Here is a 14,459-nt window from a genome sequence, read left to right on the forward strand (position 1 = left end):
AATATAGAATATATTTTGATTTGTTTAACACTTTTTTGGTTACTACATGATTCCATGTGTTATTTCATAGTTTTGATGTCTTCACTATTATTCTACAATGTAGAAAATATTTAAAAATAAGAAAAACCCTTGAATGAGTAGGTGTTCTAACATTTGTGACCGGTAGTGTATGGTAATATTATGAAACTGGGCTCCATGGTGGACACAATGAACTCGTTTTTTATCAGAAAAAAGCGTAACAAATGTCATGTCCAGCCTAATTGTGTGCCAACAAGCTAGGCGAGAGCGAAGGAAACAGTGTGTGCTAACTCACTAGCTAGGAAGACTCCGGAACAGCAGGTGAGGTGGTTGACAGAGTCCATCGCCCCCGAACAACTCATCACTTTTATTTCCCTTTTGACACATTTGAATCACATTGACAATCAGAGAAATCTAGAATATTAAGTGTCAAACAAGCATGAAGATGGCGTGCTTATCTTTCATATCAGCGAGACAGAATCTTTCAAATAATAAAGATACACTTACTGTAGCAGTTTTGCACAGATCCATACGCTGTGTGTTCATCCAGTTGACAAACTACACTTCCTCCCCAGTTAAGCTTACACGCAGGTGTTCGGAGCATGCTAATTAGCACAGATGGCTGCCTATATCTTCCGTAAACAAGCGCTGTAATATGGAGATATGGCCATGTGGGAACACTAACCTTATGCCCAGATGTGTGTGACTTGCAATTATTCTATTACTTTCAGTAAATCTTTGGGATTATAAATTTTTTCCCATCTATGGGTCACATGTAATCAATTGAGTATGAATAGACAGCATAAGCTTCCAACATTCCCTTTAATTGGCTTTGAGTCATGGATTATAGCAGTAAACATGAGCTTTAAACAAACATTATTTTCTTGACATCACCAAAATAGCTGATTGTGAATATAAAAAGACATGAAAAGTTAATGGAATACTGTATATAATCACTTGACACATTCCTTTAACGTAAGCGATTACAAATTCAAGTAAGAACTTGTTAACCTATCTTATAAAACGTTGCTAAAAAATTGACAAATTTCAAGCAAAACAATCAAATGTTCGAAACAGGCATTTGAAAACACAGAAACTGAGAACTATATAATACACATGGCAATTCATTCCAGTGGTTCTCCATCTATTACAATGTAAAGCCGGAGTTAGTACTTTGTCGTTCTACACAATTTACAGTCTCGTTCTCAGGGTTGCCTTCCAACGTAGAAGTCGTCTCGTCGAACAGGCTGAGCAGGTTCTTTGGTTCAAAGCTGGGTCGAGGGAGGGGCTCTGAGCGGACCCAGTTCCGGACGGGCCATTGGGAGGAGTGTGTGGATGTGTTGTGCTGACTGTGTGCGTCCATGGACCGGTCTATCAGGCTGAGTCTGTGAGAGCCTGTGTCTTTGGGGGACCCTGTGATTGCTGTCAGTGTGTGGCGGGATCTGTCTGAGTGGATGCTGGAGGGTGTGTGTGTGAGGTTGAGGCTACGTGAGGGTGTGTGGATGTCACTAGTGTGTGTAGGGGTGTGGGCAGGACTCAGTTGACAGAATACTGGAGGGGAGTTCGGGAGAGGGGTGGAGGTGCTTCCCATGGATAGCCGGGATTTGATTCTGTTGAATGAGAGAAATTTAGAGTGTGAATGTCAGTGAGAAATAATAGGTGTAATATAAGTTAAGCCTTTTTCTATTGAGTAACTGTGGCTGAAAGGATGGACAAAAGATTGATCTCACTATACTTTTACAGCAGCAGTGCTAACATTGCATTTTTATACATTATTGTTGACTCTTTTAGTTTAACAGGTACAGTTGCGACAAATATATTGGCACCCTTGCACTTTTCTTAAGTAATTCCTGATTTCTTCTCAAATAAGTTGAAACTGAAAAGAAACTGTTGCAAAACCTTTAGTCAAGATAGCTACAATAAGTGTTTTTTGGCAGTTATCAATAAGCTTGCTGCACCTTTCTACTGGCAATTTGGCCCATGCTTCAGCAGCAAACTGCTCTAATTCTTCAACGTTTGAGGGGTGCCTTCCACCAACTGCTGTTTTCAGGTGTCGACAGGTGCTCTAATTTTGTTTAATTGGTCCAAAGAACATTTCCCCAGGATTTAGGCTTGTTTAGCTAGGTTTTTGAGACGTTTAAATCAGGCCTTTTTGTGTCTCCTTCAGCAGTGGGTTCTTTCTATGTTTACCAACGACCAAATGAAGCATTCAAAGAAAATAACACCCACCCTACAATCAAACATGGGGGAGATTCGATAATGCTGTGGATTTGCTTTGCTGCCTTTGGTACTGGAGGCCTTGAACATGTGCAAGACATCATGAAAATCAGCAGATTATCAAGGTGTTTTAGAGTGCAATGTTCAACCCAGTGTCCAAAAACAACCACAAACACATCAAAAGCACCCTGGAATGGTTCAAGAAGAAAAGCTTAACTATTCTGGAGTCGTCAGCGAAGAGTCTAGATCGAAATCAGATCCATAATCTATGGCGAAAGCTGAAAACAGCAGTCGGTGGAGGGCACCCCTCAAACATTGAAGAATTAGAGCAGTTTGCTGCTGAAGAGTGGGCCAAATTGCTAGTAGAAATGTGCAGCAAGCAGATGCCATTAGCTTTGCATGTTTAACTCGGTGACATTGGCACACAGAGGCAGACCTGACTCGGTATCTCAATGTCAAGGATATCAGCGTGCTTGTATATGCTAGTGTCAACATAATGTTTTATTTAAGCAATAAGGCCCAAGGGGGTGTGGTATATGGGCAATATACCACGGCTAAGGGCTGTTCTTATGCATGATGCAACGCGGAGTGCCTGGATACAGCCCTTAGCCGTGGTATATTGGCCATATACCACAAACCCCTGAGGTGCCTTGCTATTATAAACTGGTTACCAACGTAAAAAAATAAGTTGTCATACCCGTGGTATATGGTCTGAAATACCACGGCTGTCAGTCAAATCAGCATTCAGGGCTCGAACCACCCAGTTTATAAATATATATATTATCCATTGGCAGTAAAGTACTCAGAGTGTAAAAAACATTAGGAACACCTTCCTAATATTGAGTTGCACCCCCTTTTGCCCTCAGAACAGCCTCACTTCGTCAGGCATGGACTCTACAAGGTGTCGAAAGCATTCCTCACGGATGCTGGCCAATGTTGAATCCAATGCTTCCCACAGTTGTGTCAAGTTGGCTGGTAGTGGCTCTCTACCCTGAATAGCTCGTTCCATCTCATCCCACAGATGCTCAATTGGATTGAGATCTGGTGTCTGGGCAGGCCACTGCAGTAAGCTGAATTCACTGTCATGTTCATGGAACCATTCCTGGACAATCCTAGCCTTGTGGCGTGGGGCATTATCCCGCTGAAAAAAATCAATTTGCAGATGGATACACTGCTGCCATGAAGGGATTCACCTGATTGGCAATGATGTTCAGATATCCTGTGGCATTCAAACGTTGCTCCACTTTTATCAAGCGGCCCAATGTGTGCCATGAAAACACCCCACACCACCAGCCTGCAATGTTGATACGCATTTACTCAAGTGGTTTTCTCCATACCCTAGTCCTCCCATCAGCAGGAACCCGGATTCCGACCAGGCAATGTTTTTCCAATTCTCCAGTGTCTACTGTTTTTGTTCGTTAGCCCACTGCAATCACAGTTTGTTTTTTGCTGAAAGTAGTGGAACTCTGTAAGGTCGTCGGCTGGACCCAGCAGCGTTGCAGTTCTTGACACACTCAAACTGGTGCCCCTTGCATTTACTACCATACCCCGTTCAAAGGCACTTAAATCTTTAGTATTGCCCATTCACCCTCTGAATGGCACACATACACAATCCATGTCTCAAAAATCCTTCTTTAACAGGTCTCCTCCCCTTCATCTACACTGATTGAAGTGTATTTAAAAAGGTAACAATAAGGGATCATAGCTTTCACCTGGTCAATCTCATGGAAACAGCAGCTGTTTCGTACACTCAGTGTATATGAATATGCAGAGAAAAAAAAGAATGATGTTGCATTAAATGGAGAACTCCCTCCCTCCCACCCAATCAATATCTCAAATGCTCACTCTCATTTGGATGTTATTTGGTCTCGTGTCAGTTCAGAGTTTATGTAATTTACCTGTGAGAGAAGGTGGGGGAGTGCTCCGGGCCCAGGGCGTCGGGCAGAAACACCCCGTCCTCTAGGCTGCCTGAGTCAGTGTGCATCATGGCACTGGGGGGCATCATGAACTCCTTCTCTGAGCTCTCCTTTGGAGGGGTGCACGGGGAAGGGGGCATCCAGCGTGGAAGGAACGGGAGGTTGAGAGCGGAGAAGAGCCCCCAACCAGAGTATAAAATAGACTAAAAGAGAAAAGGTAGAATATTCACAAGTTTATTTGAAGTACAAATCAAACGAGTACATCTTGAACAACATTGACAGTCTATCAAACATTTGTATCGTAGCTACACTGGCTTGCGAAAGTATTCACCCCCCTTGGCATTTTTCCTGTTTTGTTGCCTTTGTTGGAATTAAAATAGATTTTTTGTAATCATTTGATTTACACAACATGCCTACCACTTTGAAGATGCAACATATTTTTGTGTGAAACAAACAACAAATAAGCCAAAAAAACAGAAAACTTGAGCAAGCATAACTATTCACCCCCCCCAAAGTCAATACTTTGTAGAGCCACCTTTTGCAGCAATTACAGCTGCAAGTCTCTTGGGGTATGTCTCTATAAGCTTGGCACATCTAGCCACTGGGATATTCTTCAAGGCAAAACTGCTCCAGCTCCTTCAAGTTGGATGGGTTCTGCTGGTGTACAGCAATCTTTAAGTCATTCCACATATTCTCAATTGGATTGAGGTCTGGGCTTTGACTAGGCCATTCCAAGACATTTAAATGTTTCCCCTTAAACCAATCGAGTGTTGCTTTAGCAGTATGCTTAGGGTCATTGTCCTGCTGTAAGGTGAACCTCCGTCCCAGTCTCAAATCTCTGGAAGACTGAAACAGGTTTCCCTCAAGAATTTCCCTGTATTTAGCGCCATCCATCATTCCTTCAATTCTAACCAGTTTCCCAGTCCCTGCCGATGAAAAACATCCCCACAGCATGATGCTGCCATGGTATTATCAGGGTGATGAGAGGTGTTGGGTTTGCGCCAGACATAGCGTTTTCCTTGATGGCCAAAAAGCTCAATTTTAGTCTCATCTGACCAGAGTACATTCTTCTTGTTTTTATCGCACTGCTTTGCTTTATCTTGCCCAGGTCGCAGTTGTAAATGAGAACTTGTTCTCAACTGGCTTACCTGGTTAAATAAATAAAAAATATCCATATGTTTGGGGAGTCTCCCACATGGCTTTTGGCGAAGACCAAACGTGTTTGCTTATTTTTTTCTTTAAGCAATGGCTTTTTTCTGGCCACTCTTCCGTAAAGCCCAGCTCTGTGGAGTGTACGGCTTAAAGTGGTCCTATGGACAGATACTCCAATCTCCGCTGTGGAGCTTTGCAGCTCCTTCAGAGTTATCTTTGGTCTCTTTGTTTCCTCTCTGATTAATGCCCTCCTTGCCTGGTCCATGAGTTTTGGTGGGCGGCCCTCTCTTGGCAGGTTTGTTGTGGTGCCATATTCTTTCAATTTTTTTTTTAAATAATGGATTTAAAAATGGTGCTCAGTGGGATGTTCAAAGTTTCTGATATTTTTTTATAACCCAACCCTGATCTGTACTTCTCCACAACTTTGTCCCTGACCTGTTTGGAGAGCTCCTTGGTCTTCATGGTGCCGCTTGCTTGGTGGTGCCCCTTGCTCAGTGGTGTTGCAGACTCTGGGGCCTTTCAGAACAGGTATATATATATATATATATATATATATATATACACACACAGTGAGGGAAAAAAGTATTTGATCCCCTGCTGATTTTGTACGTTTGCCCACTGACAAAGAAATGATCAGTCTATAATTTTAATGGTAGGTTTATTTGAACAGTGAGAGAGACAGAATAACAACAAAAAAATCCAGAAAAACACATGTCAAAAATGTTATAAATTGATTTGCATTTTAATGAGGGAAATACGTATTTCACCCCCTCTCAATCTGAAAGATTTCTGACTCCCAGATGTCTTTTATACAGGTAACGAGCTGAGATTAGGAGCACACTCTTAAAGGGAGTGCTCCTAATCTCAGCTTGTTACCTGTATAAAATACACCTGTCCACAGAAGCAATCAATCAGATTCCAAACTCTCCACCATGGCCAAGACCAGAGCTCTCCAAGGATGTCAGGGACAAGATTGTAGACCTACACAAGGCTGGAATGGGCTACAAGACCATAGCCAAGCAGCTTGGTGAGAAGGTAACAACAGTTGGTGCGATTATTCGCAAATGGAAGAAACACAAAAGAACTGTCAATCTCCCTAGGCCTGGGGCTCCATGCAAGATCTCACCTCGTGTAGTTGCAATGATCATGAGAACGGTGAGGAATCAGCCCAGAACTACACGGGAGGATCTTGTCAATGATCTCAAGGCAGCTGGGACCATAGTCACCAAGAAAACAATTGGTAACACACTACGCCGTGAAGGACTGAAATCCTGCAGCGCCCGCAAGGTCCCCCTGCTCAAGAAAGCACATATACATGCCCGTCTGAAGTTTGCCAATGAACATCTGAATGATTCAAAGGAGAACTGGGTGAAAGTGTTGTGGTCAGATGAGACCAAAATGGAGCTATTTGGCATCAACTCAACTCGCCGTGTTTGGAGGAGGAGGAATGCTGCCTATGACCCCAAGAACACCATCCCCACCGTCAAACATGGAGGTGGAAACATTATGCTTTGGGGGTGTTTTTCTGCTAAGGGGACAGGACAACTTCACCGCATCAAAGGGACGATGGACGGGGCCATGTACCGTCAAATTTTGGGTGAGAACCTCCTTCCCTCAGCCAGGGCATTGAAAATGGGTCGTGGATGGGTATTCCAGCATGACAATGACCCAAAACACATGGCCAAGGCAACAAAGGAGTGGCTCAAGAAGAGGAACATTAAGGTCCTGGAGTGGCCTAGCCAGTCTCCAGACCTTAATCCCATAGAATATCTGTGGAGGGAGCTGAAGGTTCGAGTTGCCAAACGTCAGCCTCCAAACCTTAATGAGTTGGAGAAGATCTGCAAAGAGGAGTGGAACAAAATCCCTCCTGAGATGTGTGCAAACCTGGTGGCCAACTACAAGAAACGTCTGACCTTTGTGATTGCCAACAAGGGTTTTGCCACCAAGTATTAAGTAACGTTTTGCAGAGGGGTCAAATACTTATTTCCCTCATCAAAATGCAAATCAATTTATAAAATTTTTGACATGCGTTTTTCTGGATTTTTGTTGTTGTTATTCTGTCTCTCACTGTTCAAATAAACCTACCATTAAAATGATAGACTGATATTTTCTTTGTCAGTGGGCAAACGTACAAAATCAGCAGGGGAACAAATACTTTTTTCCCTCACTGTATATACTGAGGTCATGTGACACTTAGCGATTGCACACAGGTGGACTTTATTTAACTAATGATGTGACTTCTGAAGGTAATTGGTTGCACCAGATCTTATTTAGGGGCTTCATAGCAAAGGGGGTGAATACATATGCATGCACCACCTTTCCGTTATTTATTTTTTAGAATTTTTTGTAAAAAATTTTTTTTTTCATTTCACTTCACCAATTTGGACTATTTTGTGTATGTCCATTACATGAAATCCAAATAAAAATCCATTTAAATTCCAGGTTGTAATGCAACAAAATAGGAAAAACGCCAAGGGGGATGAATCCTTTTGTAAGGTACTGTACTTTAAAATATATTTTCTTATGCTGATCAGCAGTTGAGTTTGAACAAAATGCTTTATAGATGAGAAGTATTATCATTATTACAGTCAAACCGCCAGTTTAGAGGGAGGCGGAAAGATACAGCGGCTGGGTTTACCAACCTGGCAGAAGGTGACTAGTGTGAGCAGGGTTTCGCGGAGGAGGAGGGAGACGTGGCGCCTCCACCTGTGTCTCCTGACCACTGGCAGGTTGAGGAGCTCGGGCACGGTGGCCCTCACAGACACCTCTGGGGCCAGCATCATCCGCAGCACCGTCTGCAGCTCCACTGACAGGGCTGGAAGTACACAGACAATAATGGGAAACAGAAAATTAAGATAAAAAGATTACCCTAAAAAGGCATTAGGCATACCACTCGAGACAAACTTGCCAGGTGCAAACCATATGATCAAAATGATTCCCTTACACTGATGCTCCCGATTGCTTTTCTATATTAGGCAAACACATGGGAGGACATGACAGTGTGCAGGTTAATTTCACTGCTAAAAAGGAGGAGTACAAATCAAACGGGTAAATCTTGTATAAAATTGAAAGTCTATCCAACATGTGTATCGTATATATTTTCTTAAGACCTGGGGCCGCAGCCACAAAGCGTTTCAGAGTAGAAAATTGGTTGCAAGTGCTAAGAAGAGACATTTTACCCTACCCTAATGGGTAAAATAAATAAAGTATATGCATGAAGCCTATTTAGTCATAAGAGTTCCACCTAGTCGACAGATATTTAGGAGACCTCGTGAGCTGTCCTAACCAGTTAAGTTACCAGCAGGTGTCTTGATAATAGACAACGGCAGTGAGTCAGTGGTTCCTGTGTCACATGCAATTGTTTTGGATTTGTTGAAAGAATTTGATATTTCTAGGATATGATCAATCCATAAATGATCTAAACCTACATGCATCTCTTGCGCTTTTGACAATGATTTCACTAGGCCTATTTCACTAGGCAAAGAGATCGTGTCAGGCAAAAATTATATAAGCGTTTTACCATTGCAACATTTAATGTACAGTCACATTCACCGTGGTTGTCTGAAGCGTGTTCACAGCTGGCGATGCCTTACCGCAATTGGGCATTTCCCATAATTTGTAAGAATGCCAATGAGCGTCATTTACATTTTAGTAATTTAGCAGACGCTCTTATCCAGAGCGACTTACAGTTAGTGAGTGCATACATTTTTTCATACTGGCCCCCCGTGGGAATCGAACCCACAACCCTGGCGTTGCAAACGCCATGCTCTACCAACTAAGCTACACGGGCCATCACCATCTTTCCTTTGCAGTACCTCAAACTGTTGTGATTACCACCTGAGAAACTTTTATGAGGAGTTTTACTCCTGGCTCTGAGTTTGTGTGAGCAGTGCCTTAACATCATCCTAAAACCTACCCTGAGCTGGGAGTTATTTTGTCTTAAAACAGGTTAACAGGATTCCTAGGACCTTTTCTGAGATGCTTTGTGGATACGGCCCCAGATGTGTAAAAGCTGCCATTACCATTGGTAAACTCTGCGGGTAGATGGCCTTGTCTGAGCTGCTGCCATCCCTCTCCCCCTTTTGGCACCTCCATATTGCACGCCAGCTCCAAGATGGACACGCCAAGACTGAGAGAGACAGGAAAGGCTCATTATTACTAATTGCTTAGATATAGTGCTTTTTTTCCACCAGGTACTCAATGCACTTTACATCGTAAAGGGGAATCACTTCCTCCATTATTAGGGAGTATACGGAGCACCGGCATCATCACCTGAAAACATCAGCAGCAGGGCCATACTCGCCCCTCAACAGCTCTGGGGCCATGTATCGGGGATCTCCCTCCTGGACATCCTCTTTCTCCCTCCCCTTCCCCTCTGCCAGGCCAGCGGCGACCCCCTCCCCTCGGAGCTCCAGTGCCAGCCCAAAGTCGCCTAGTTTGAGGCGGCCAGAGCGCGTCAGGAACACATTGGCTGGCTTGAGGTCCAGGTGGGTGAAGCCACGGGCATGAAGGTGGTGCAGGGCCGAGAGGAGGTCACACAGGTAAGTCCACGCTGCAGGCTCATCTGTAGAGTAACGGGAGAAAAATTTGTCATTATTGACACATACAGGGTTACATTCCTCAGGTATTGTTAGCACAGCCGTATTGTGTATCAGTGGCCGTCAGACAGTGTATCAACAGAAATCATCACACCCCAAAGAACTATAAACAAATTGATAGAAATTCACATGAACTACATTTAATTTCACTGCCATTCACAAATCACATCCATAGAACAGTAGTATGCAACATATGATGTGTCACACAGTGCACCGTTCCAAACTTTACTGACTGACCTGGGCTGGAAGGTTGGGCCTCGGCATGCAGCAGCAGGGTGGTGCAGCACAGCTCCATCTGGATGTACAGGCGGCCCCCCTCCTCCCAGGCTGCCACAAAGCCCAGGATGTGTGGGTGGGGGCACAGGCGCTCGTGGTTCTGGGCCTCCCGCACGCTCCTGTTGCGCTCGCCGTTGCCCCTAAAGCGCTGGACTGAGCGCTTGACAGCGTAGTGGTGCCCGTCCTGGAGGCTCAGCACCTGGGAATCGGTCAAGTGGAGCTCTCAGATCTTGTTCTCGTATTATTTAGGATCTCCATAATAAAGATGTTGATTGACATGATAAAAAATCTATGATATTTTCATTTCCTGTGCTTCCGTTTTGCACAGTTCCCACTCACCTTGTACACCTCGCCAAAGGAGCCTCTCCCCAGCAGGCCCAGGTTGGTGAAGCACTGGTTGAAGTAGGACTGCTGTCTGCTGGGGTCGTACAGCGACAGCGGGGGGGGGGATTTGATGAGGAAGCGGGAGAGGGGAGACCAGGGGGACGGGGGACGTTGGGGGAAGACCCGGCTCAGAGGGGGGCAGCCCTTGGATGGGGGGCGCGGGGGTAGTGAGTGCATGATAGGGACGGGAGGCGAGAGAGATGAGGTGGAGGATGAAGAGAAGGGGAGGCGGCGTTTCTTGAGGGAGAAGGACTGTTCTGCCTTGGAGAAGTGGGTGGGGAGGGGGAGAGGTGTGGTGTCCACTTTGGTTTCCAAGTACACAGACATGGCTTGGAGATGTTGAGGGATCAATAAAGGGGCAATGGCCTGGGAAGTGACTGGGAAGGTATGGTGACCGTAGGTTCCATTTTTCTGAGCACAAGTTTTGAGATTCAAAGCTTAGAAAATAGAAAGGTCAACATTAGTGTGCTTTCAACATAGTGAAGACAAGGTGATGTTGACATAGGGGAGCAAAGCAGATAACAAATCTGTAAAAGTCAACCTAATCAAATCCACTTTAGGTAGCTAATAATAACAGCCTGAACCATATGGGTGACGTGTCAGTCAAATACCCATTTAATACTGACAAGGCCAACTAAGCTGGCACAAATGTCAATGATTTTGTTGCTGCTAAATTAACGTTGTCAGCAAGTAACTGTAGCCTTGCCATTATGTCATATGTATTTGGGTAATTTTAACGTTAACGTTACAGGGAAATTGCATTATTCAATGTAAACAATAGCTAGCCAGCTCTCCAAAAAGGTGTTTACTTACCAGACTGGAGGAATTCTATAAAATGAACTGCTTAATTCCAAGTGACAGTCATCAACGTAGCTAACGGTAGCATTCTTATGGCCAGAGAAACACGAAAGTCATCGTTAGCTGTTAGATTAAAATATACTGGTTAACGTTAGATAGTTAGCCAATAGAGCTAGCTAGCTCCTATCCAAGTCAAGCACATTGTATTTTATGGAAAAGAGATGTATGTTTCTGAACCAGGGGAGAACGACTTCACCTGCCTCAATCAAGTATAGTTAGCTGCAGCCCAATATGGCGCCGGAGTATGGGCGAGTGGGTGCAGAATGGCGCTGAAGGCGTTGCATGGTCAATCTGATGTCTGAATTGCCCGTGCAGTATTTACGGCGATAAGGCCTCTGCAAAAGTCAGGAAATTCATACTTCTTACGCTTTTATCGGCGGTTGGCATCCAACGTTATGGTGCATTACCTCCACCTACTGTACTGGAGTGTGGGCCAGAGACAGGGAGAAACTAAATCCTACCTGCCAGCCCCGTTGCTCTTAAAAAAGATAACAAAATATTTGAGACTATATCTAATGACGTTCTACTCAATATACTATTTAAACCTATTTCCTGTATCCCCTTCCCCCTCATACTAGATCTCATCCTCTCTCTTTCCCTCTGATACTACCCACACTGTAGCAATACATGCTCCACGATCTCTGTTTCCTGACAATAATCACACTTTCCTGTTGGATGCTTTCCTATCACATTTAATGTCTTATTCAACTGGCTGTGTCCCACCCTTAATCTTGTAAAAATAGCCTCCTCTCTTCTGTCCCTTCCTAACGTCCTCCCCTCCCTGACTTTCCTCTGTACTTGAAATAAATGCCTTCCCTTATTATCTCTATTCCACTGCTCCTGCCATCTCTGCACCATCACTGTATATATCAGTATTTTTGCCTCTGCCTTGCTCATTGAAACTTCAACATCAACATCCCCACTACTAAGTGCTTGTTTAGCCTGTTCATCTACTGCCTCGTTCCCCTCCACCCCCACATGGGCTGGGACCCAAGTAAATCTTATCTGTTTACCCATCTGTTTAATCCTGCAATTGGTTTGTAGCACCTCATAAAGCAGGTCTTGTCTGCTACGTGAGCTAAAGGACTGGAGACTCATTAACACTGCACATGAATCATAGCAAATAACTACTCTGTCTTGTTTGACATCTTCCACCCACTCCAAGGCTAACAGTATGGCCATCAGCTCCACTGTATATAGAGCCAGATGATCTGTAATACGTTTCCTGACTTCCACCCCACATTCCTGCACTACAAATGCTGACCCAGTACGTCCTGTCCTTGGATCTTTTGAACCATCTGTGTAAATGGCCACAAAATCCTGATTCCAGACGTCTCTTAAAGAAATCAGATGGATCAACACTCTCCCTATCTTTCTGTAGTCTCTCCAACACTTCTAGGTCAACTACTGGAGGCGGGAGTAGCCATGGTGGATTTACAGGAATAACTACCGTTGGACTAAACTCCCTTCCATACTGTCCCATCTCCTTCGCTTGGGTATTACCCACCCACCCAAAGCTTGTGTTCTGTCTTCGCTCATGTTCCCAGCATGCCTGTAAAATCCCTTTCGCAGGATGAGACACCCCATGTCCTTGTAGGTTGACCCAATAATTAATTGCCAGCTGCTGTCTCCTAATCTGCAATGGCATATCCCCCATCTCCACCTGTAATGCAGCCATTGGGGACATCCGAAACGCCCCACTACATATTCGGAGTCCTTGACCCTGTATGACATCTAGCCTTTCCAGTGAGGTCCGGGCTGCCGAACCATATGCTATACTGCCATAGTCTATTACAGATCGGATCAATGCAACATACATGGTCTTCAATGAGGAACGCCCAGCCTCCCACGCCTTCCCCGTCAGACAGTGCATCACATTTAACACCTTCTTACACTTTCCCACCACTCTCTCAATGTGTTCTGACCAGGTCAGTCTAGTGTCAAAGTATACCCCAAGGAACCTGAAGGCCCCCACCCTCTCCAGGTTTCTCCCATATAACCTCAAGCATACCTCATCTCCCACCTTCCTCCTGGTAAAGAACACTGTTTGAGTTTTCTCTACAGAGAACTTGAATGCCCACATTAATGCCCACCGCTCTACCTCATAATAATAATAATAATAATAATATGCCATTTAGCAGACGCTTTTATCCAAAGCGACTTTTTATTTTTTAAATTTTTTTATTTCACCTTTATTTAACCAGGTAAACCAGTTGAGAACAAGTTCTCATTTACAACTGCGACCTGGCCAAGATAAAGCATAGCAGTGTGATAAAAACAAACACAGAGTTACATATGGGGTAAAACAAAACAAAGTCAAAAATACAACAGAAATACATATAATATACAGTGTGCAAATTTAGCAAGTTATGGAGGTAGGCAATAAAATAGGCTATAGTGCAAAATAATTACAATTAGTATTAACACTGGAATGATAGATGTGCAAGAGATGATGTGCAAATAGAGATACTGGGGTACAAATGAGCAAAATAGATAACAATATAGGGATGAGGTAGTTGGTAGACTTACAGTCATGCATGCATACATTTTTGTGTATGGGTGGTCCCGGGGATCGAACCCACTACCTTGGCGTTACAAGCGCCGTGCTCTACCAGCTGAGCTATCAATTGCTTCCTGTACCTTCCTGACTATGTATGGCACATTTCCTCCCCTCTTCCATAAGGCCCCATCATCTGCAAATAATTACTAGAGAAATTGTCAAGGAAGTGAGCTTGTTTTTATACAGGACCTCCCGCCCCCACCTACCATCAACCAATCACATCAATGCGGATATATACGGAGCCCTCCACATTGTTACAACATTTGACCTCAGTTTTTTTATTTATTATACAAAATTATCAGCAATCAACAACTTACATCCCGACATCAAACATGTCTAACAGAACAAAACACAGGTATAAACAAGAAAATACTAAATACATACAAAAAAGATATACAAAAAAATGAAACAAATCAAGTGCAATTGTATTCACTCAGAAAAAATCTCATTATAATGATTCAGGAAGATGTTATTACTTTT

At 43.8% G+C, this 14,459-nt stretch overlaps 1 protein-coding gene across 1 annotated transcript; it reads right to left on the reverse strand.

Annotated features, from left to right (window-relative positions):
* Window positions 1-821: 821 nt before the first annotated feature.
* Window positions 822-11,663, reverse strand: pkmyt1 (protein kinase, membrane associated tyrosine/threonine 1). Its single transcript, XM_084145203.1, has 8 exons — window positions 11,375-11,663; window positions 10,517-10,998; window positions 10,139-10,376; window positions 9,576-9,867; window positions 9,326-9,432; window positions 7,946-8,118; window positions 4,134-4,354; window positions 822-1,628 (listed from the first exon to the last, which is right to left on the reverse strand). Exons 2-8 carry the CDS (start codon window positions 10,886-10,888, stop codon window positions 1,166-1,168), a joined length of 1,866 nt encoding a protein of 621 aa, XP_084001329.1. The 5' UTR covers window positions 10,889-10,998; window positions 11,375-11,663; the 3' UTR covers window positions 822-1,165.
* Between the last annotated feature and the right edge of the window lie 2,796 nt (window positions 11,664-14,459).

This window comes from Coregonus lavaretus (assembly GCF_964263955.1).
Source record: "Coregonus lavaretus genome assembly, chromosome: 1".
Taxonomy (NCBI): domain Eukaryota; kingdom Metazoa; phylum Chordata; class Actinopteri; order Salmoniformes; family Salmonidae; genus Coregonus; species Coregonus lavaretus.